This window comes from Gordionus sp. m RMFG-2023, chromosome 1 (genome assembly GCF_954871325.1).
Source record: "Gordionus sp. m RMFG-2023 chromosome 1, tfGorSpeb1-WG-v2, whole genome shotgun sequence".
Lineage (NCBI taxonomy): Eukaryota > Metazoa > Nematomorpha > Gordioida > Chordodea > Parachordodidae > Gordionus > Gordionus sp. m RMFG-2023.
The window spans coordinates 49,630,866-49,652,900 of record NC_088775.1 but is presented as its reverse complement, the minus strand read 5'-3'; the positions used below and the strand labels follow the sequence as shown (position 1 = coordinate 49,652,900).

Here is a 22,035-nt window from a genome sequence, read left to right as displayed (position 1 = left end):
AACTATGGAGATGAGAATGCTGAGGATGATTGCTGGGGTAACAAGAAAGGATAAGGTGCGCAGTACAAGAATACTAAATAGTTTAAAGGTAGTGCCCATTAAGACTAAGTTAATGGTAAACAGACTTAGGTGGTATGGGCACACAATGAGAAGGCCTATGAACTACATAGGAAATAAAGTTGAAAGATTGGAAGTGATGGGCAAACGTAAAAGAGGAAGGCCAAAACTTCAATGGGGCCATAAAGTTAGAGCCAATATAAAGAAGTATAAAATAGATAAAAGAGATTGTACGAATAACATAAAGTGGAGAGAGATGTTGAAGGAGCTTACCACCAGAAAAGGTGAAAGCTAAAGAGAAAAAAAAATTTAAGTTTTGAGGTGCGTATAGTTGGGGTAGGTCACAACATTCTTAGGGATGGTATATTTTTATAAATTTATTTAAAAATATTAAATGCTCATATTAAGCAAATTATTGCGAATACCCCAACTTGTCGATTTAAATTTTTTTTTTTTTAAATAATTTTTATTGATTTTGATAATAAAACCCATCCCATTTTTACTAAATCTAAAGCAAAAAATATATTTTTTGTTTTATCAGCCTATGTCTGAATATTGATTAAATTTGATATTATTTTAAACATGAATTAATTTCATATAATTTACGGAATTCAATGTATTTATATACAATTGATTCCGTAAATTATATGAATAACAATTATCATTGTAATATCCTTAATCATATGAATTAATTTTTCTACAGAATTGGTAAAGCCTATATTTTTATCTACTTTCTTTACTCACTAGTTTAGTTCTCTTAGTTATTCTAATGTGGATATTCTCATATGTTACCTTTTATCTAATTTTCATTATTTTAGCTTGAATTTTTTTTAAAATTTAATATTTTTGATTATCACAAATAAATAAAACATTGGCCCAAACGAAGATAAGACTGTATTCTAATAACGAAAAAACTATTTAACCTAATTTCGGCCAAAAATGGACATAAAATCCTTTAATTATCGAGGATGATATAATAAAATATAAAAAAAATTGTTTGCTAGTCTGGCCCAAACGACACATGTAAATTTTTAAAATTTTTAGGTCCCTCTAAAAATTCTCCTTCCTAACCTCTTCCCGTAATATTTTTTTTATGAAGGAAAAAGACATGAATAAATCCAAACTTTTTAAAGTTTACATTACAAAACAACTGCCCGGCTCGTGAATATATTTTACATGATGTTGTTAAACGGCTCGATTTTTGAAAACGGCTAACTCAATATTTTAGCTAAAAATATTGTGCAAGCCTCAAGATTTTGTTAACATTTATCCAAGTCTTTTTGATATCTATGAGAAAAATCTCCAACCTTGCATAATTTTTTTTGGCTAAAATATTGGGTTAGTCTTTTTAAAAAATCGAGCCATTTAACAACACTAATTTTACATAAGTTATCCCCCCCCTCCCGTCTAAAAATTTGCAAAATTAATTTTTTTGTCTTAACATTCTTAGGTGTTCGTTATAAAGTATTATGTTTTTAACGCTCTCCTGTAAAATTATGAGTGTAGTTAGAACTTCCTAATAATCAGGCAGAGAGTATAAATGTATGTGATATTCATAACCACAAATATTTGTCAAAACATAAATAATGGCATGTTTATTTTAAATCGCTTTATGTAAATTACAAAATAAGTTTAAATTTAACTATAATAATAAAGCGACGATACGAGAATTTATGGCCGAAATATAGATTTTTTCACTTTAACTTTCATTTAAGGCGTTGAAGATGGCCAAACTTTGCGAATGAATATCGGCAAAAAGGAAGTTTTCATCAATTTCAAGGTTATATGCAACATATGATTTACTATACACTAGGCCTATTTAAAAACGAATTGAATATGGATTATTCTTATTCGATTTGTCTAAATGAATCGAATAATTTATTATTGGTATACCTACTAATAAATTTATTATTCTTTAAAATATATAAGAAAATATATTCACAGAATTTTTTTTATTACACTATTATGTCATATAGTTGAAATTCTCATCAATAATAAGGGATTCTGAGTTGAGCTAGTTTTAATAATGATAAATGTAAATGACTATTTGTGGATATTATTATTTTTTACCTGTAATTATTCTCCCAAATTTGCAATATAAGAATGTTAAAATAAATTGACAACAGTTTACTAATATATAGAAACCTTTGAGTTATCAGTTTTAATTTTAAAGGGTATTTTATTATTTATTTAGAATTATAACCAGGGTTGCTTGACTAAAAATTTTGAATTGGGGGAGAAAATATGATTACCTTTATGCAAATAAGAGCCTCGCCCCCTATACTCTCCCTTTTTCCGAAGCATTGTTTTTAAATTTATCTCACTTAATAAGCCATCTACAAATATTTTCCCAGTCTTTATTTTAGCTACACATACTTTTTTTTCCTGATGAGTCATTCTCATTAGTATCATTGTAAATGTCCTTTTGATTTGGTGCTGATGATATATATACATTGAAATATAAAAGAAACAAAATTATTTTGTTTAAAAAGAGTTATGATAAAGTTAAATCAAGTTTTATTTTTGGCAAAATAAAAAGAATTATCATTTTTTATAATTCTAAAGAAAGAAAGAATAATGTGCAAAATGATGTTTAATTGTGTAATTTAATCAATTATTAAATATAGAGGCCCATTCCATGTCAGATCGATCAAAAAAAAACATTTTTGGTCGACCCTTATAAAATTGTTAAAAATTGCTAGGATTATTTAGATCAAGATAAGAAAGCCGTTTATTTTAGCTCATTAGCATATCTGGTTCCCTAGATTAGGGCCTCAATGGTGTGAAAAATCACGAGTTGTGCAACTGTAAAATTTTTAAATTGCTTATATTTCCCACAAATGATTTAAATCATGAATTCTATTAAAAGGAATTTAAATGAAGGAGAATATATCATCTGGAAGTTCTGAAAATTATGCCTTTGTGGTTCACTAAAAATACAATTGCCGTTCATTAATTTAGCTTATCCAATTTCTTAAGATAAAATTGAAATTCTATTCAAATTCAACAGAATTGCAATATTAAACTTAACATTTCACCTGAATATTAATACGAATCTAATAAAGTAAACCCATCTCACCTTTTTAATTGTTTTTATATGTACACATTTGTATTAAATAAAAAATAGATGAATATTTAAATATAATTTTTAAATCTTATGATTTTTATGCCTAAAAAATCATTGATGTTGAAGTTACAATTAAATTTTTTTTTAAATATAAAAAAAAATTAATTTTTGTGATTATCAAACTCTGCATTATTAGGGAAGATTTAAAATATAGCAGGTTTTCCATTCACTCTAGGGCTCAACTCAGCATATGGAAGGTACTAGAAGGAAATACACTTATACCATAAGGTGAAAACAACAACTCCCTTCTGGTCTCCATTTTACAAAGGGAAATTCAAAAATTCAATAAATATTTTTTTAACGAATTTTATTTTTATACCTTTTATCTCAACTACGATTTAGGACCAAAAGTTATAAATTTTTTAATGGTTGTAGGTAGTGTTGTTAAATGGCTCGTTTTGAGCCGATTTTTAAAAACGGCTAACTCAATATTTCGTCCAGAAAAATATTACGCAAGCGTCAAGATTTTGCTCATAGAAGGAACAAAGGTCTAGGCATATATTATCGAAATCTCGAGACTTAGGCAATATTTTTCTGGCTAAAATATTGAGTTAGCCGTTTCAAAAAATCGGCTCAAAATGAGCCGTTTAACAACACTAATTGTGGGTCATAACTCCTAATATCTGATGTAAATCTCAACCCATGTTTTTAGCTCAAGCAACAAATTAACTATAATGTGTAAATTGATGCCAATTCATGGTGCAATGGCTAACATGGCCTAAAAATATTTTTAATATTAAATTTTTTAAAAATGTTCTCTTTTTTTAGATATGCATATTTATATGGGTATCCCGTTTTTACAGAGAATCTTTTATAGAGAATGCAAATATAGAGAAAACAATTGTATAGAATGTCGTTTATATAGAATATCGTTTTTAGAGAATGTTATTATAGAGAATTTATTTTGTAGAGAAACTTTTAAAGAGAAAACAATTATGGAGAATGTCGTTTATAGAGAATTTCATTTATAGAGAATGATTTTGTAGAGAATCTCGTTTATAGAGAATGATTTTGTAGAGAATCTCGTTTATAGAGAATGATTTTATAGAGAATTTATTTTATAGAGAAACTTTTAAAGAGAAAACAATTATAGAGAATGTCGTTTATAGAGAATCTCATTTACAGAGAATGATTTTATAGAGAATCTCTTTTATAGACAATGATTTTATAGAGAATATTTTTGCAGAGAATTGTTTTACAGAGAATTGTTTTACAGAGAATTTTTTTAGTAGGAATTATTTTATAGGGAAGGATTAATAATTTTATATTGAAGAATTTTACAGAGAATGATTTTATAGAAAATGAATTATTTTAGAAATAAATTTTCTCAAATATGACCATTTACCGTCTAATTCTTTTTTTTTGGCACTTACTAAACCAGATTTAATATAATATAATTTATTAAAAATATATTTAAGGATATTTATTTGGAAAATCTACTCAATAAGAGGCTAAGGATAGTTAATCTGGAAAATCTACTCAATAAGAGGCTAAGGATATTTAATCTGGAAAATCTACTCAATAAGAGGCTTTGAGATTTTTTTTAATTTCATTGTAGAATATTTTATTATTATATATATTTGATGCGAAATATCAAATACATTTAGAAAAGGAAAACATCAAAGTAGGCTTAAGAAAAATTTCCAAAAAAGTAATGTCCTACACCATCACTTGGAAAGCAAATTAGACAAAATGTAGGGACTGGGAGCTAGGCTAATCGCCCGTCTGCGTTATGCAACACTAAGCCTAGCCTTTATTAAAATTATTTTATAAATTTATTATGTAACGATATATGACGAGTGATTAACCGAGCTCCTTAGCCTATGCCTAATTTTTGACTATTCGTTTTCGCCTATTTTTATGCTAAGCCTAATTATGCTTAGCCGATTTTTTGGCCTAAAAACTTGGCTAACCGTTTTGGAATTGCCTAAAATTAACCTATTGCGCAACATTAAGGGTGGGTATGTTACACTTATTCAGGTGGATTTCTTGCAAAATCAGATTTTTAAATTTAAAAAACGCACTCAATTAATGATTTTAAATGCAAATAACAACAAAAAATAAAACAATACCCATCAAACTATCGCCTTACCAAAATTAAGTTAAGATCACTAGAGTACTGTCTAATATTCACATGGAAGGAGGGAACACTAAGGGGTGGTTGGATCAATTTCTGCCGAAATCATCATAGGTCCGAAAATAATTGTATCTGAATTTACAAAATACAAAATGATAGTTCAAACTCTTACCTAAAAATTATACATCCACAAAATTTAAAATAATACACCCTTTTCTCTAAATTGATTTTAGTAAAATGAAAATTTCTTATTACAAGCCGTAAACTCCTTATCAGTTTAGAGAAAGATGAATCAAAAAGTTTAAAATGTTTTTTATAAATTTTTTGCACTCGTTAAACATAACGGAAATCCAAATACAAACTACCCCTTTTAATTTCAATGTCTAACTTGAATTATAACCCCTTACCCTGTGGTAAAAGGTCCTGTTTAACATTGTTTGAATGGTTAAGTGTCCTTTTATTATTGGTAGATAGATCTGGTTATAAGCAAGTATAATTATCATTAATATTTAAATTTCTTCGTATCATTAGGACTAATTATTTATTCAAACTTTTCTGTTGAAAGGGGGGGGGTGTTTTTTTCAAATCCCGCATAAAATTTTTGAACTCTATAATTGTCCCATATATAATATTTCTCTATAAAATCAAGATCTACAAATAATTCTCTACAAAATAATTCTCTACAATGTAATTTTCTACAATATAATTCTCCACAAAATAATTCTCTATTAAAGTAATTCTCTTTAAAATCATTCTCTATAAACAACATTCTCTATAAAATCATTCTCTTTGAAGCCATTCTCTATAAAGGACATTCTCTATAAAGGACATTCTCTATAAAATAATTCTCTTTAAAATCATTCTCTATAAATTACATTCTCTATAAAACCATTCTCTATAAACGGCATTTTCTATAAAACCATTCTCGATAAACGGCATTCTCTATAAAATCATTCTCTATAAGTTAATTCTCTATAAAAATTATTCTCTATATAAAACATTCTCTATAAAACATTCTCTATAAAACATTCTCTATAAAACATTTTCTATAAAACATTCTCTATAAAACATTCTCTATAAAACATTCTCTATAAAACATTCTCTATAAAACATTCTCTATAAAACATTCTCTATAAAACATTCTCTATAAAACATTCTCTATAAACTACATTCTCTATAAAACAAATCTCTATAAATGCATTCTCTATAAATGTTTCTCTATAAAATACATTCTCTATAATGGTTTCTCTATAAAGACGTGGAACCATTTATATGCATGCTTTATATATATTTTGAAAATAAAGGATTTGGATTATTATAATATAAAAACAAATTATCTAATATCGAATCGAATAATTGTTCATTCATAGAGCACGACAAAAAATTTATTATTCATATTCATTTGTATACAATTCAAATTATCAAATTATTACAAGAAAATCGAATATTCGATTCGTTTTCTTTTTTAATAGGCCTGCTATACAATAATTACTATAAGAATTACACAGTTATTCGTTCATGTGTATAATGTTCGAAGGTGGCAAAAAGCGATTATTTCAAAAGAGAAGGAGCAGACGTTCACACAGATACAATGATAAGTGTTAGTCAAGCTATTCTAGGTGGGGTAACACGGATTCAGGGGATTTACGAGGATATTGATTTAAAGGTTATTAATTATCTTTCTGCCTATCATCTCTCGTTTTTAAATCAATGTAACTATTTATTAATTAAAATATAAAATTAATTAAACGGAAACGCGAAAACATAAGGAATTAAATTTTTTATTATATTAAAAAAACGACTCGTTGCCATATGAATATATTTTTTAGATACCCGCAGGAACGTCATCCGGCCAAACAATCAGAATACCGAAAAAAGGAATGCCCAGAGTACATAGCTATGGAATGGGTGATCATTACGTTCATGTGCATATCAAAATTCCTACGTAATTGCCCTTTTATATATTTTTTTCGATTGTTCGCTAGTATTGTTAAGCAATTTTTTTTTATACTGAATGTAATAGTTTTACCCAAATTTCAATTTAAGGATTTTATATTATTTTTGTGAATAAGGGTCCTAAAATTTAAAAAAATAATTTTTTACTTTTATTTTCTAAAGATAAAAAGTTTATTCGTTATTTTCATACTAGTTTTATTATATATAATTGCCTAAATTTTAATCAATCATTAAATTAATGAATATGGGCACTTGCAAAAAGGCAATTTTTTATGCCTTGACCTTAGATATCTATGTTTAACAACGGCACCTTTAATTGATCTTAATATCAATAATATAAAATAAATATAAATTAAACAAGGCAGAACAGAAATACTTTTGTTTTCTAAACAACTGTAAATAGTTAAATATAAATTCATATTATAATCAGATATGGCAGGTCCTTTCAAAAAAAGAACTAGAAAGTATCTATATAAAAATATGTCTTAGATACATATAAACAATATGACTGAAATCTTTTGCTAAATAAGAATAACTTAGATACAAGATATTTTTATGAAAACAAATATTTGATTATTTATTAGATTAAAATAATCAAAGACGATATTGGATTTTATATAATTTATTAATATATAATAAAATATTTAATTTTAGAAAAAACTAATATTTTTGACGTTGAATCCAAATATTAATAAATCTCATTTCATTCATCATAAACATTAGGGCTGCATCGATTCAATATTTATTTCAAACGACACCGATCCGATATCGATATTTACATTTATTTTCTGTCATTATTTTATAACATAAGATAATGGTAATAAAAATCTGTGTATAGATTTTTTAAAAAGTGTTTTAATCAGAATATTCACTTATCCCAGCGCTTAAAAATAAAAAAAAGTCTAAAACTTTAAAATTCTAAAAATATATCTTTAAATTTGTAGACAGGTTTGTTATTTATAAGATACATTGTAAATAATATGGAAAATAATCATTCATATAGTATATTATTTTTTTAATGATGATATATCTTTTTTAGCCTTACTACAAATAAGTATAAATTTATATGCTGACAGACGGTTCCACGTCTTTATAGAGAAACCATTATAGAGAATGTATTTTATAGAGAAACATTTATAGAGAAAACAATTATAGAGAATGCATTTATAGAGAATTGTTTTATAGAGAATGTGATTTATAGAGAATGATTTTAAAGAGAATTATTTTATAGAGAATGTCCTTTATAGAGAATGACTTCAAAGAGAATGATTTATGAGGGTTATCTATCTTTAATGTTGGTTGTTAAGCGGCTCGATTTGTATTGATTTTTAAAAACGGCTAACTCAATATTTTGTCCAGAAAATATCCTGATGATTTAATTCATAGATGTCACAAAGGTTTCGACATCTCTTAGCAATATCTCAAGGCTTGGGCGTTTTTTTTCTGGCTAAAATATTGAGTTAGCCGTTTTTTAATATAGGCTCAAATCAAGCTGTTTAACCTTATCTATATCACCAGCTGTGCTGAAGACTAATGGAACATTTGTTGCAATTGATGTCAAATACTTGGGTGCAAGGTTTGCCAGAAGTTTTGAGCATTAACCCTCCAATAATTAAGAGAATCGATTGGGGATAAAATATTGATATCTTTATTAATTAATCAAATTTAAATTCGCATGATTTTGATAACTATAAGTTCGTTGTTAATAAAAACAATGGAATAAACAATAGACAAATAAAAAATTATCAAAAATTTTGGGTAATTTTCTATATTAGTATATACACTTTACCTCTTCTATCTTTAGAAAATGTTAAAAACATTAAACATTTTTATTTTATAAGACACTTTTATGGGAGTTATGATGATTTATTACGAGAAAGGGAAATCAGTTCAAAAATAAAATGTTTATAAAAATGTGCATAAAATCGCTATTTCTTAAATTTTAAAATATATCGCCGATCCGATATTTTTTCTAAAAGTCTATTAGTATAGTCATAATAAGTATGATCAGAGACAGATCAAAATAGTTTGGCCCAAGCCTGCCCTCTGCGCATCGGCAAATTTTTTAAAATCTAGACTCGGTCCTTGTAGCGCGATTTTTAGAAACATTTACAGTATAAATCTTAAAATCAAACGATTTTATTCTATTTTTTTATGTTATGCATTCAGAACTTTGATAATATAATGATATTGCCTATTTTGTTCTATTTATTACAAGTTATTATATGAAAATGAATAAGACTTTAAATTCATTTTATATTAGTGATATTCAATCAGCTAAAAAAGGAAGGAAATATAATACGCGATAAGAACCGGGCCTATATTTTATTCACTTTACCACCGATTCGACGCGGACCTGTCTAACGGGCTGGCCAGACTAATATGATTGAATTCTTCAAATCATGATTGACACAGAATCGATAATCGCTTAGCCACCCATTTGCGATAAAGTAATGTGTGACCCGACATTAATAATAGATTAATGTAATAAAGTAATTTACAGATGTATGTACAGAAGATATACGATATATATATGTTGACTACTTCAACGAGCTGAAAGAAATAAATGACATCAAATTCTGCGAATCATTATTACAATGGAACTTATTTTTTAAATGTCTATACATAGTATCACGACGACTAGATGCTAAAATATTCTAATAATATTTTACTCTATTTTTATATAACTATATATAAAATTAATAACCAGGATAGGCAGAGTTCATCATTATTAAAAAAAATTTTAAACAAAAACAGCAATTAACATCAACCAACAAGTAATCCCATAATGTTGAACAATGAAATATAAATGCCTATATTTTATTCTCCCTATACAAAATGATTATTATTTGAATACTAAGAATAGCATTAGAAAGACAGGCTAGTACTTTTTATGTAGTTAAAATATCTAATTTACAATCATTTCATCCATATTCCAATGAAAAGTTGAATTCATTTTTCATTTAAAAAAATCTCAGTTGAAACTTCCTTTACAATTTATATTAAATACTACATGATTCATTCCCCTTTTCTTTTATAATAATCCAAAATTTTAAATATTAAATTATTTCAGACGTTTATCTGCTCAACAAAAAGCTCTTATTAGAGCCTACGCTGAAATCGAATCGGATACACCTGGTACTATCAAAGATTTTACGAAAACTAAAACAGGTTAAAAAATTAATTAATTTTTTTAGATTTGTATCCTTATAATAATTTTTTTTATTAATAATTCTATTTTTTCTTCAAATTACATTAAAATTAACAGGTTAAAAAATTTTATTAAAAAATACTAAAAAACATATTATCTATAATGTATAAAATTCAATTAGATCGGCAAATTTCAATAGATATTATTTGACGTAAATAAAAACACTTGGATCACCTGTAATTAAATTTAAACATAACTTTTGTCCTTTTGTTTTGAATAATTAAAACACGGATGTCTGAAACTACCAGAACGGACAATAGAGAAATGAGATTATCTACACATATCTTCTATCAGGTTTAACATACGAAAGTTGGAAAAATAATAATATAGGCTTAGAACAACCCCCCTAAATAAATGGAAAAATATTAGACTACATATGATTGTAGATGTGATAATATCAGTATAACACAATCCATGGACATATTGAATGTTTATTATATAAAAACAAGTAATAGAAAATTATCTATTTAATAAATTAATTAAGCAATTATGATCCAATCTCTTAACCTCAAAATATATGATATTTAAGCCCAAAAATACAAAATAAACGTATTTTCTTAATTTCAAATTATAATCGATAGGATTAGAGAATATTTTTTTAATCATTTATAGTAGATACAACTCAAGATATCACAAAAACAGATTAATTAATTTTTTCCCAGATATCAATTATCAATGACGAAAATAAACATAATATTAATTTGAATTATTCTTGATATTTCATCAAATTCTTGAAAATATAAGAATCTATAAAATCATAAAAAATTCCATTAAATATGTATTAATATGAATAAATGTATATGTATGATTATACTCTGGACAGAAATGGGCAAAATTACTCAAAAAATAAAATTAATTAATTACTTACAAAATTATGTAATTAATTACTTAATACATATAATGGTGATTTATATAGAGGAATTAGATTTGATAAAATATATTTAGAAAAATAGCGAGAAATTTTATTAACGGCATATAGTGTGATTTACTTATAATAATATTTTAAACATTATAATTTATTTCATATTTTTAGGGGCAGAGCGCCCTTCTTACGAAGCTTTGAATACTATTTAAAGAACTTGCCACTTGTCTTCCCTGACAGCCACTTTTGTTTTTGAATATTTTATTTTTCCGAAAATACGATCAGAATTTTAGACCGGGTTCGGTTCAGTGCAAAAAGGTGGGTTCCGTTTGGAACCTCTTCCTGAATCCTTGTTCGTGGTTTTAGGTTCGGGTTTGCATTTAAAAAACTAGAGACTTTGTTCTTAACATTAAATACATGACTAGAAACTGCTTTTATGGCAGTATATAAAAATTAATTTTCATTTTATTTTATACACGCTAATTATAGCATAAATAAATATTATTATAAATTGTTTAGATTTTATTGATAATAATAATATATTTTAAAAAATTTTAATTTAATATATTCTCCGTCATCTTAGAATGTTAAAAATTAATGTATGTACAGCAAACTAGCATTCGTACAAGATGACCAAAGAAGGGATAAATATTATAATCCCTTAAATATTGTATATTTAAAAGTATCTAAATATATAATATTCAATATAAAATTGATTGAATCCCCTCTTGAACCCAAGTTCATAATATACAACTAGGATTAGATTGGGTTTACAAAATTTTATAATAGGTTTCAGGTTTGGTTTGGGCTCAGAATAATTTTTCAATAACTCGGGTCGCTACTCTGGGTTTAGGTTCGGTTTACAAGCCTGCTTTTCTGCCAATTTGCTTTATATTCTTTAGTGAATTTTGGTGATTAAAGTGGCCATGCAAGTCGCTTTCGAGATCATTTAATACATCACAAACTTTTGAAAAAAACATCAATTAACTTAAGGCTGGTTATTATTATGTAAACTCAAAAACACTTTATTTGCGAAATCCCTTCTTCTATTTTAGAAATTATATTAGGACTGGAAGTAACGGTATAAATAATATTTTTATTATATTCAGGCTCGTCTACTGAAAAACCTACCCCATTCACTACTCAAACAGCGAATAGTAGCGATTCTTTATTAAACAAGATTAAACAAGCTTTATTCGGTTGATTTTTTAAGTTCAAGTTTAAAAAAACAATTTGATTTTTAAAATATTTATTTATGCATTATATAAAAATGTTGCTTTCAACTTGAATTTCAGTTAGAATTAGGATTTCGAACCGAACCCTAAATTGTGAACCCGGTTTAATGGGCCTCTTCATTGAATTCTTTATTATCCCAAACTGAATAAGTTTTTTTTAAATTTCGGGTTCATGCTAATTATTTAACTTAAAAATATTTGAACTCCTTTTTATTAATATCTTTTAGGGGAGACCGGGGCACATTGTACACTATTTTGTAAATACCCTCCTAAAATCTATAAATATTACTGAAATGATGCCTTATTGGCACTCACTTCTCTATCTAATATATATATATGTTAATTTTAAAAAAATTAAATAAATTTGTATTTTACGCAGTACGATTTGAAACCAAATAAGGTTAATTCCATCCATACCAAATCGATAACTTTTGGCACGGCCTTTTTAATTTTGGTATAATTTTACATACTGAGAGAACATCATTAGAAAGCATCGAATCTAAAATTTTAGCCTTCATTTACTAATTTACGATTTCAAAAATATGAGATTAGTTTAAAAATAATTATGTTAAAAAATAAAAGTTATATGTCATTTTGTAACTCTATTAAAAGCATTTTTTAAGAAATTAAAGTTTCTAAGATCAAGAATGTAATATTTTTTTGCTCGATAAAATCGTGACTTTAAATGATAATTTCCATAAATCATGTTTTTAAAAAGGTAAAAACTTTAGACCTCAAAACATATTTATTTATATCATTTAAAAAATTAATTGCATATTTTAAAATATCCATATATTTTATTCATTTGTCAAAAATATAACAAAAAACTTTAGACCGCTAAACATAAAAAATAGCAATATATTATTTAAATTTTATTTTAAAAATTAAACCATTTAGCACCAAAAAATATTTAAAGAATTAATTTGTACCTTAAGATTTTTCATTTAAATAAAAACTTTAAAAAAAATTAAATTGTATATCAAGAATAAAAATTAGAATTTTAAAATTTCCATTTTTTCAAAAAGATATTTGCACTATCGTGAAAAACAATGAATAATTTTATTATATCTTTGTAATTAATTTCGTCAATTTATATATCTTTTACAAATCAATATAAATACATCAATTAATCATAATACACAATTAACAAATATATTTGAATAACACTTAATCCTTTTACCAATTGCCTTTATTTTCAAGGTTAATTGATTCTATTACACAATTCTCTCCTTTTTGGGCTCTCGATTTGTATAAATTGTTTTCTTATCTGTTTTGAATAACGGCTACTTGTACTTTCGGTCCCTAATGCGGGTTGATCCTTACTATAGATTTCAATCTTTTCATTTATGATAATGTCTTTGGTTATCGAGTCTCGTATAGGATCAATATCTTTGTCTATCTAGTTTTTTTATAAGATCAATGTCTTTGGTTATCGAATTTTGTATAAGATCAATGTCTTTGGCTATCAAGTTTTTATAGGATCAATTGGCTATCGAGTTTTGTATAGGATCAATTTCATACATTCGTCGTATAGTTTGCATAGTTTCCCCTTCTCTTCTTTCCTCTCTATTTTTAAAATTTAAATCGTCGAACTTATGTTTTAAATGATTAATATTTCTTCTCCATAAACCTAATTTAGTTTCGCTAAAAACGTCATTGGTCCTGTTCTTTTAACATTGATACCTGGTATCCAAATATCTTGATTTTCTCATTTATATTTAAAAAAAACCTAGAAACTGGTATCTGTATGGATGCTAATAAATTGGGTTTATTAATTGTAAGGGTCCATATGGGTTGAAATTTAGCATAATTGAACCTGATGATTGTTTTATGGTTATTTGTGAAGTATTTCGATAATTAAAAACACAATCTTATTTTGTTTTAAAACTCTTAAAAGCTTGTACTAACCGCTCCGCTTCTCCGTTAATTCTTGGGTGGTAAGGGGCACTATACACATTTCTAATTACTTATTGTTTGCAAAATATACTGAATTCTCTACTTTGAAATGGGGGCCCATTATCCCTAACAATAGTATTGAGTTAACCGAAAATAGCAAAAAGTTTTAACAATATTTTTCTTAATCAGTAAAATCATTTATCGATAGTTTTTGTATTTCAGACCATTTACTAAAATTATCTATTATTACTAGATATATATTTCCGTTAATTGGTCCGGCAAAATCAATGAATTCTTCCCCATGGTTTATTTGCGGAGAACCATTTCCTTATGATCGTTTTACCGCTAGGGTTATTTGTTTGACATAATTCGCAATTCTTACCGTGTAATTTGATGTCTTCTAGGGCACCAAACGTTCTATTGAGCCATTAATATTGTTTTAGTATAATCCTGGCCCCATATGTAAAAAAGATAAAATATTTACTTGTATTTTTTTTGGAATTATGGTTCTTGATCCCCATAATACACACCTTGCCTCCGTTAAAGTTCATTTCGGTGCTGGAAAAACGTAGAGTTTCCTCTATTATTTTCGGCCACCCAGTTGTAATGTAACGTGAAACTTTTGATAGTACCGGGTCATTTCTTGTGTGTGATTTTATATCTAACGCTGAAATAAATTGTGGAGCATTCGATAATATTAAATTAATATCTAACTCTTCCCAAGCAGATGGTTTACCGTCAATTGGGAAACGTGAAAGTATATCTGCTTTGCTATTTTTTTCGTTCCTCGAAACTACAATTCAAAATCATAATTTGCTAGTAGTATTGGTCATCTTACTAATCTTGACGACATATCTGTTATTCCTTTATGTGGGTTAAATAACGATATAAGTGGTTTATGATTAGTGGTTAAAAATGATTACCAATTATGCGTTAAAATTTTTTCTGATATTAATTTTTTAAATTTATTTACTGTTTTATTATCTGTCCTCTATGCCACATTTTTCCTTAGAATTATATATAATGGAGTGGCAATATTCGAAAAATTGCTTATAAATTTTTGGTAATAATTAATTATACCGATAAAAGCTTGTATTCTTTAACGTTTTTTAGGTAACGGTGCGTCTAAAATCGCATTGGCATTCTTATTTGTTGTGATTCCCTCTTTTCTAAACACCTAAGAATTCAATCTTTTCTTTTAAAAAAATACATTTTTTTAGATTTAATTTCATACCGTTTATTTCTAACGTTTTTAATACATTTATCAATTTTTTTTTATGAATCTCAATTGATTCCCCAGTAATTATTATATAGTCCAAATATACCGCTACCCTAGGTAGTACTTTTTAAAACGAGTCCATTGCTTGTTGAAAAATGGCTGGCGCTGAGGCTACCCCAAACGGAAGTCGTGTGAATCGATACAATCTTGGCGTGTTGACCACTAACAGTTTTTTGTCTCCTCATCTAGTGCTATTTAAAAATACGCTTCTGATAAATCTAATACCGTATATTTTGTATTACCTAATGTGGCTAATAATTCATTAATTCTGGGTATAGGATATTTATCAATCAAAATATTCGTCTTAACCTCGATCACCGCAAATTCGTAAGGATCCATCTTTTTTAGTACAGGCACGATCGGCGAAGCGATATATAGTTTTAGTTTTTCAATAACTCCCATGAATTCCAATCATTGTAATTCCGTTTCTAGTTTTTTATCTTCCACGCAAATATGGTATCTGTCAGCTTTTAAGACATTGAAAATTGGAATTGGGTTTTATCGATAAACTCTCTTTAAACTCTTTCAGTAAAGTAAATATATAATGAAGAAATTATTTTTCAATATTACCCCCCCCCCCCCAAACCTCATTAATTGTATTACATTGATTTATTATTATTCACTTTATATGTTTATTAAATTTCTACCTATCAAATTAATACCATTGTTTACAATTATAAATTTGATATATAATTTTATTATATCATTACTATTATGAGATTTTAAAATAATATACGTTTTTGTTACTGGTATTTTTAAACGGTAAACGTCTTCTATATCAAAATGGAGACTGCCTATCCTATGTCAATTAAAAATTAATTTATATTTTATCTATCAATAATTTCACCTCAAATTTGTCCTACGACTCCTCTGAAGAATCCCAATCCTCAAAACTTTCTCGCCCCTTTTTTGGGGCATCTATCGTTCAAATATATTCTTTCTTACCACGATTCTTTCTGAATACTTTCTGTAAATGTCCTTATATCACAATTATGGGAAATTGCATTTAAATTTGGGCACTTTGGTTTTATGTGGTTTAATCCACAGCAATAACAAATAATCTTTTATGCTGGTTTATAATTGTCATACTTTTCCCTTGTCACTGTTTTTGAAATTTTATTTATCTCAGCTTCTGCAGATAATTTTGTAGAAGGGAATTGCCAAAATAGAGGACAAAAAAGGCGTTTTTATTAGCAAATATTGGATTAGAAGTTTATTCAAAATTATTTACTTCGTGTTTACCGAAGACATTAGCTGTAACATCATACGATGGTATAATTAAACTTTTATAAAATTATTATTCTAAGAAATCTAATTTTTAGCTGGAGGGATATTATTTTTCCAAAACGGAACAAGGAAAAGGATAAACTATGACAGAATATTTAAATAAATTAAAGATATAAGCAAACGCGTGTGATTTTAAAGAATAAATTCGGTGATTACGAATAAAAAAATATTAATGAAATGGCTATTCAAATCGCCATCAATGGATACGACGGAAATGATAACGTATAAAAAATTATCTGCAGGAAATGAGATAAATAAAATTTCAAAAGCTGTGACAAGGGAGTTTTATAAAATCCTGATAAAATTATATGACAACTGTATTGTGATCTATCAGATTATATCCACGGGGGGGGGGGGCATATTTCAAGATTTAGTACATTTTAGTGCTTAAACTCGTTTGGTAGACAGTATTGTTTTCAAACGAAAATTATAGAAGCTTTGAATATATGAGTTAATCCTATACGTAATGTCTGATTAGGGTCATTCTATGACAAATCAACCACTATTCGGCCGACCCCCTTCGAATTTTTTAAAATTTGGTAAGCAAAGAAAGGTTAGTGTAGTTAAGAAATAGCCAAAATTTTAGCCTCGTAACATTTATATTTTTGGAGATATTAGGGTTCAAAGTGGCAAAAATGAAGTATTTTTACCATTATCTGCCTTCATTCAATTAAGCATATCTTAAAAACTACATAATTGTAAATAACAAATTTAATATCAACGATTCTACTTTCAGATAAAAAAAATTTTTAATTTTTTTTCCAATTTCCGGTCATTTTATTTAATATGCAAGGACTAAAAACGAGTTTTTGGAAATAATACGACCTTCAATTTTTTTTAAAAAACTTAGTAGACATTACTAAACTCTATTTATAAAAAAAATTGGTCTGGGACGCATCCATCTTCATTTTCAAAATCAATAAATCCCGAAAGGGGACGTTTTTATATAAAATTATATATTAATAGTTTTTCTTGAACTATTTGGTATAATTTAATGGGTTATTTATCTTATAAGTGAAAATAACAATAAATGGGGCTTTCATTCAATTATAGAAATTGTCTATCTATAAAAGAAATTAATTCAATTTATTACTTTATTTATGATTTATTATAAAATTTTTTGCCCATATAACATATATTTAATGAATATTAATAAAATATATTCAACCAAGTTTATAGTTCTTGAATATATGAATCAGAATCTTGTGCATTTCATATATGGTCCCCTAAATATTAAAAATAATTGATATAATATAAATTTAAAAATCTAATATATAACTAACTTTTGAAAGATTCTAATTTTTTGGTAGCGTATTTACTTTCTTGTGACGACAATGTATAACTACGGCCAGTAGCAGTTAACGGTGAAACTAATGTTAAGATATGACATTTTGTAAAGTAAAGAGTGTCGTCTATACTTGGAAATGTAAAGGAATTAGAAGGTCCGGATGGGTGTAAAAACTTTATATATATTTTTTCCTGCTTTTGATTTTTCCCTAAAACAACGGCTAACCACCAATTAGAATTATAAACACACGTATGTTGATATTTCTCCAAAAATTATACTATCATTTTATGATAAATATTCTATAGTGCTTTCTATAAAATTGGAATACATTTTACTTTTAAATTGATGTAGACCTGTTGGATTCTCGGTGTAAATTTTCAGTGTTCCAGGTATAGGTCTAGTTTTTGAAAATCTTTCCCTGAGTAATAGTTCTTCGGAATCATATTTTTATTTGGGTCATATATTCAAAATATATGCCATAAACATTTTCTTTAGCGAACTCGTACAATTCATATGATGTGATTATTTGCTTTGACTAAGGCGTTTGTAAACTAACTCTAGAGTCTAATTTACCAATGTTTTTTGGAAGCTATTGTATTGTGTTGCAATGATTCGGATATCATTACATAATTTAGGCAACAAATATTGGCAAAAATATCTTTATAATATATAACAAAAGGGTGGGTGAAGAGTGGATTGAGCCCTATTCCAATGATAACTTTGTACTTCATCTTGAAGTATAAAGCTATAGTTTTCTGAAAAATCACATAAAATTAAATCCTTCGTATAAGTTCAATTTTAGATTTTTTTATTAAGGATTTTTACGTTGAAATAAAAGAATAGGGTAATAAAGATTCCATTCAAAAATGGCATTGATAAATTCATCTACTGGCTTGGTTATTGTTTCAAGAGTGGTTCTATCTACGGATAGCCATTATTTGTAAATTTGATGTCCTTAGAACGAAACAATATTTCTATTTGATAGCGTAAATGTGTTGACCCAGGTCAATTATCACATTTGCCCATATAAATTTATTTTATTGATTGAAACACTCATTTATTGTTATTCTTATTTACAAGTAAGGGTGTGCCGATTTTAGAAAATCCGATCCAATATTTATATTGATTTGGGGTATTTTATGATGATAATACTTTTATTTTGTACATAATAATTTCATAATAATAATAAATTCATATTTGTAATATTTTACAAATATCAAATTATTTTAATAATTGAGTAGCGAAAATTTTGATATTATTTTTGGCGTCATATATGAAATGCACAAGATTTCATATATTCAAGAACTCGAAACTTGGTTGGAGATATTTTATTAATATTTATTATGGGCAAAAAATTTTATAATAAATTATAAATGTAATAAATTGAATTTCTTTTATCGATAAACAATTTCTATAATTGAATGAAAACCCTATTTATTGTTATTATCATTTACAAGATGAATAATCCTTTAAATTATATCAAATAGTTTAAGAAAATCCATTAAAAACTGATTAATATATAATTTTATACAAAAACGCCCCCTTTCGGGAAAATATTTATACACTTTTCTAAACATTTTTATCGATTTTGAGAATGAAGATGGCCGCGTCACACACCAATTTTTTTTATAAATATAAAGGAAGAGTTTTTTTTGAAAAAATTGAAGGTCGTATTATTTCCAAAAAATTGTATTTAGTCCTTGAGAAATTGGAAAAAAATGAAAAAATTTTTTTTATCTGAAAGTAGAATCATTGTACGTAATTTTGATATTAAATTTGTTATTTACAATAATGTAGTTTTTAAGATATGCTTATTTGAATGAAGGCAGATAATAGTAAAAATACGTCATTTTAGTTACTTTAAACCCTAATATCTTCAAAAATATAAATGCTTAGAGGCTAAAATTTTGGCTACTTCTTAACACTATATTAACCTTTCTTTAATTACCAAATTTTAAAAAAAATCGAAGAGGGTCGGCCGAAAATCTCATTTTTTTGCTCATTTGACATGGAATGACCCATTAGTGTATTTAATAATTCTTCAATCAGTTCCAATCAATAAGCAGAACCCAGTTCTTATAAGCGAGATAAAAACTTGGCCTAAATCATATATGTATTTTTTGTCGATTGAAAATATTTTTGAGTTTTATTTGTTCTTTTCAAAAGATTAAAAAGTAAAATCGTATCTTATTTTATTTTGATTGAGTTATATTTTCAAAAATTTGATTTGAATATCTTTAAGACGCAGTCTTAAGCATTATACACTCATTTTAACGCTTGGGTCAATATGCAATGCTTAACTATTATACATTTTAGTTTAATGCTTTAATCCGTTTGGTTAATAGTATAAATTAGCAATTTATTAACAAAATAATAAAATTTCTAAAATTGGTAGAACTTCAAGATAAAACAAAAAATATAGAATAGAAGCATTAATACAAATATAATAAAAAATCATTAAATAAACGAAATATATTAAAAAAATTACTATAATTATTATAAAAAATTAACTTTTTATCGTATTTTAAAATATAACCCTCGATGTCTCTGGCTGTAGCCTTGACTTGAAACCTTTAGATTTACAGGTGGTAGTCAAATAGACTTGCTACTTCTTTGGGAAATGTGAAACCAAAATAAGATGGATTTACGAAATTGAAAACATCTTATTTTTTTACCCTCAAGTGTTAAGATTGATTGTTAGTAAAGTAATACTAAGTGCGCTCTAACCCTTGTAAATAGAAAAATTCTATATCACATAAGAAATTATAGTGTCTTTGGGAAACCTTATTTTATTCAATTTTTTCCTATAATTTATAACATATTTGTTAATTTTACTATAAAATGAAATGTGCATATGATATAATTCAAAGATTTTTTAACGCAATAAGAATATTTTGAGATAATCCAGATATCAATATAAAAGTAGAAAACGCATAATTTTACCTAAATCCTATTTTATATAGAAGGAGGGGGGGGTTTCACCCCTCCCGTCTACGACATCGCAACTATAATGCAATTACAATTTTATAACTAGAATTTTATCATTATATAATACTACTTAAAATAATAGGGTCATTCCATGCCAAATTATCACGATTCGGCAGATCCCTTTAGATTTTTATAAAAATTCTTACACAATTAAGGTTTCATATAATCTACCTAGCTTTATACTTTTAAAATTATTTAGGTCAAAACAAAAAATTATATTTTTGCTAATGTCTATATAACCATTATAATAAATCCATTATCAAAATAGTGCCTATACTTTTTATTTTTAGAAAATGAAATTAAATAATTATAGAATTATTTTTAGAATTTTCTAGACCTCTTATGCCCGTCAATTTAAAATTCTCGTAAAAAAAAATGGACATCTCAAATTTTTATAAAATTTTAGTTAAACATTATTACCATTCTATGAGTATAAAAAAATTGAAGTGGAGCCTCTATGACTTCATAAGCAAAATCTATAAAAATTTGTAAAAAATGAAGAATATTTTTTTTACTATAGATAGCGTTTTGTTTTAATTAACCTAATATTCGTAATTTTATTTCTATATTATTATTTCTATAAAATAACTAAGATGTATATTGGTCGATCAGTATCTGTGCTTATAGGTATCTAGCGGATTTTAAAGACCATCATGTGTGAGGTTAGTGTGGCTCGATGCCAAGCTATGTTTGTAAACTTGAATATGTAACCTATAAGAATAGCCTTTATTAGGGCCGTGCCGATATTAAATATCGGATCGGTACCGCTATT

General features: G+C 26.5%; 1 protein-coding gene across 8 annotated transcripts in view; it reads left to right on the top strand.

The window, feature by feature from the left end:
- LOC135922829 (protein tumorous imaginal discs, mitochondrial-like) overlaps nucleotides 1–22,035 on the top strand; it is a 37,347-nt gene that overhangs the window by 9,791 nt on the left and 5,521 nt on the right. For 3 of the 8 annotated variants that reach the window (XR_010571043.1, XM_065457313.1, XM_065457319.1), the window contains 5 exons: nucleotides 1,773–1,837; nucleotides 6,799–6,927; nucleotides 7,091–7,206; nucleotides 10,291–10,388; nucleotides 12,400–12,508. Coding sequence is in view for 7 of the 8 variants with exons in the window: in XM_065457313.1 (XP_065313385.1) it covers nucleotides 1,773–1,837; nucleotides 6,799–6,927; nucleotides 7,091–7,206; nucleotides 10,291–10,388; nucleotides 12,400–12,494 (503 nt within the window). In the remaining variant the exon portion in view is untranslated. Of the gene's footprint in view, nucleotides 1–1,772; nucleotides 1,838–6,798; nucleotides 6,928–7,090; nucleotides 7,207–10,290; nucleotides 10,389–12,399; nucleotides 12,509–21,856; nucleotides 21,926–22,035 lie in introns of those variants that run through there. The other 5 variants (XM_065457315.1, XM_065457316.1, XM_065457318.1 and 2 more) reach the window with 3 other exon arrangements.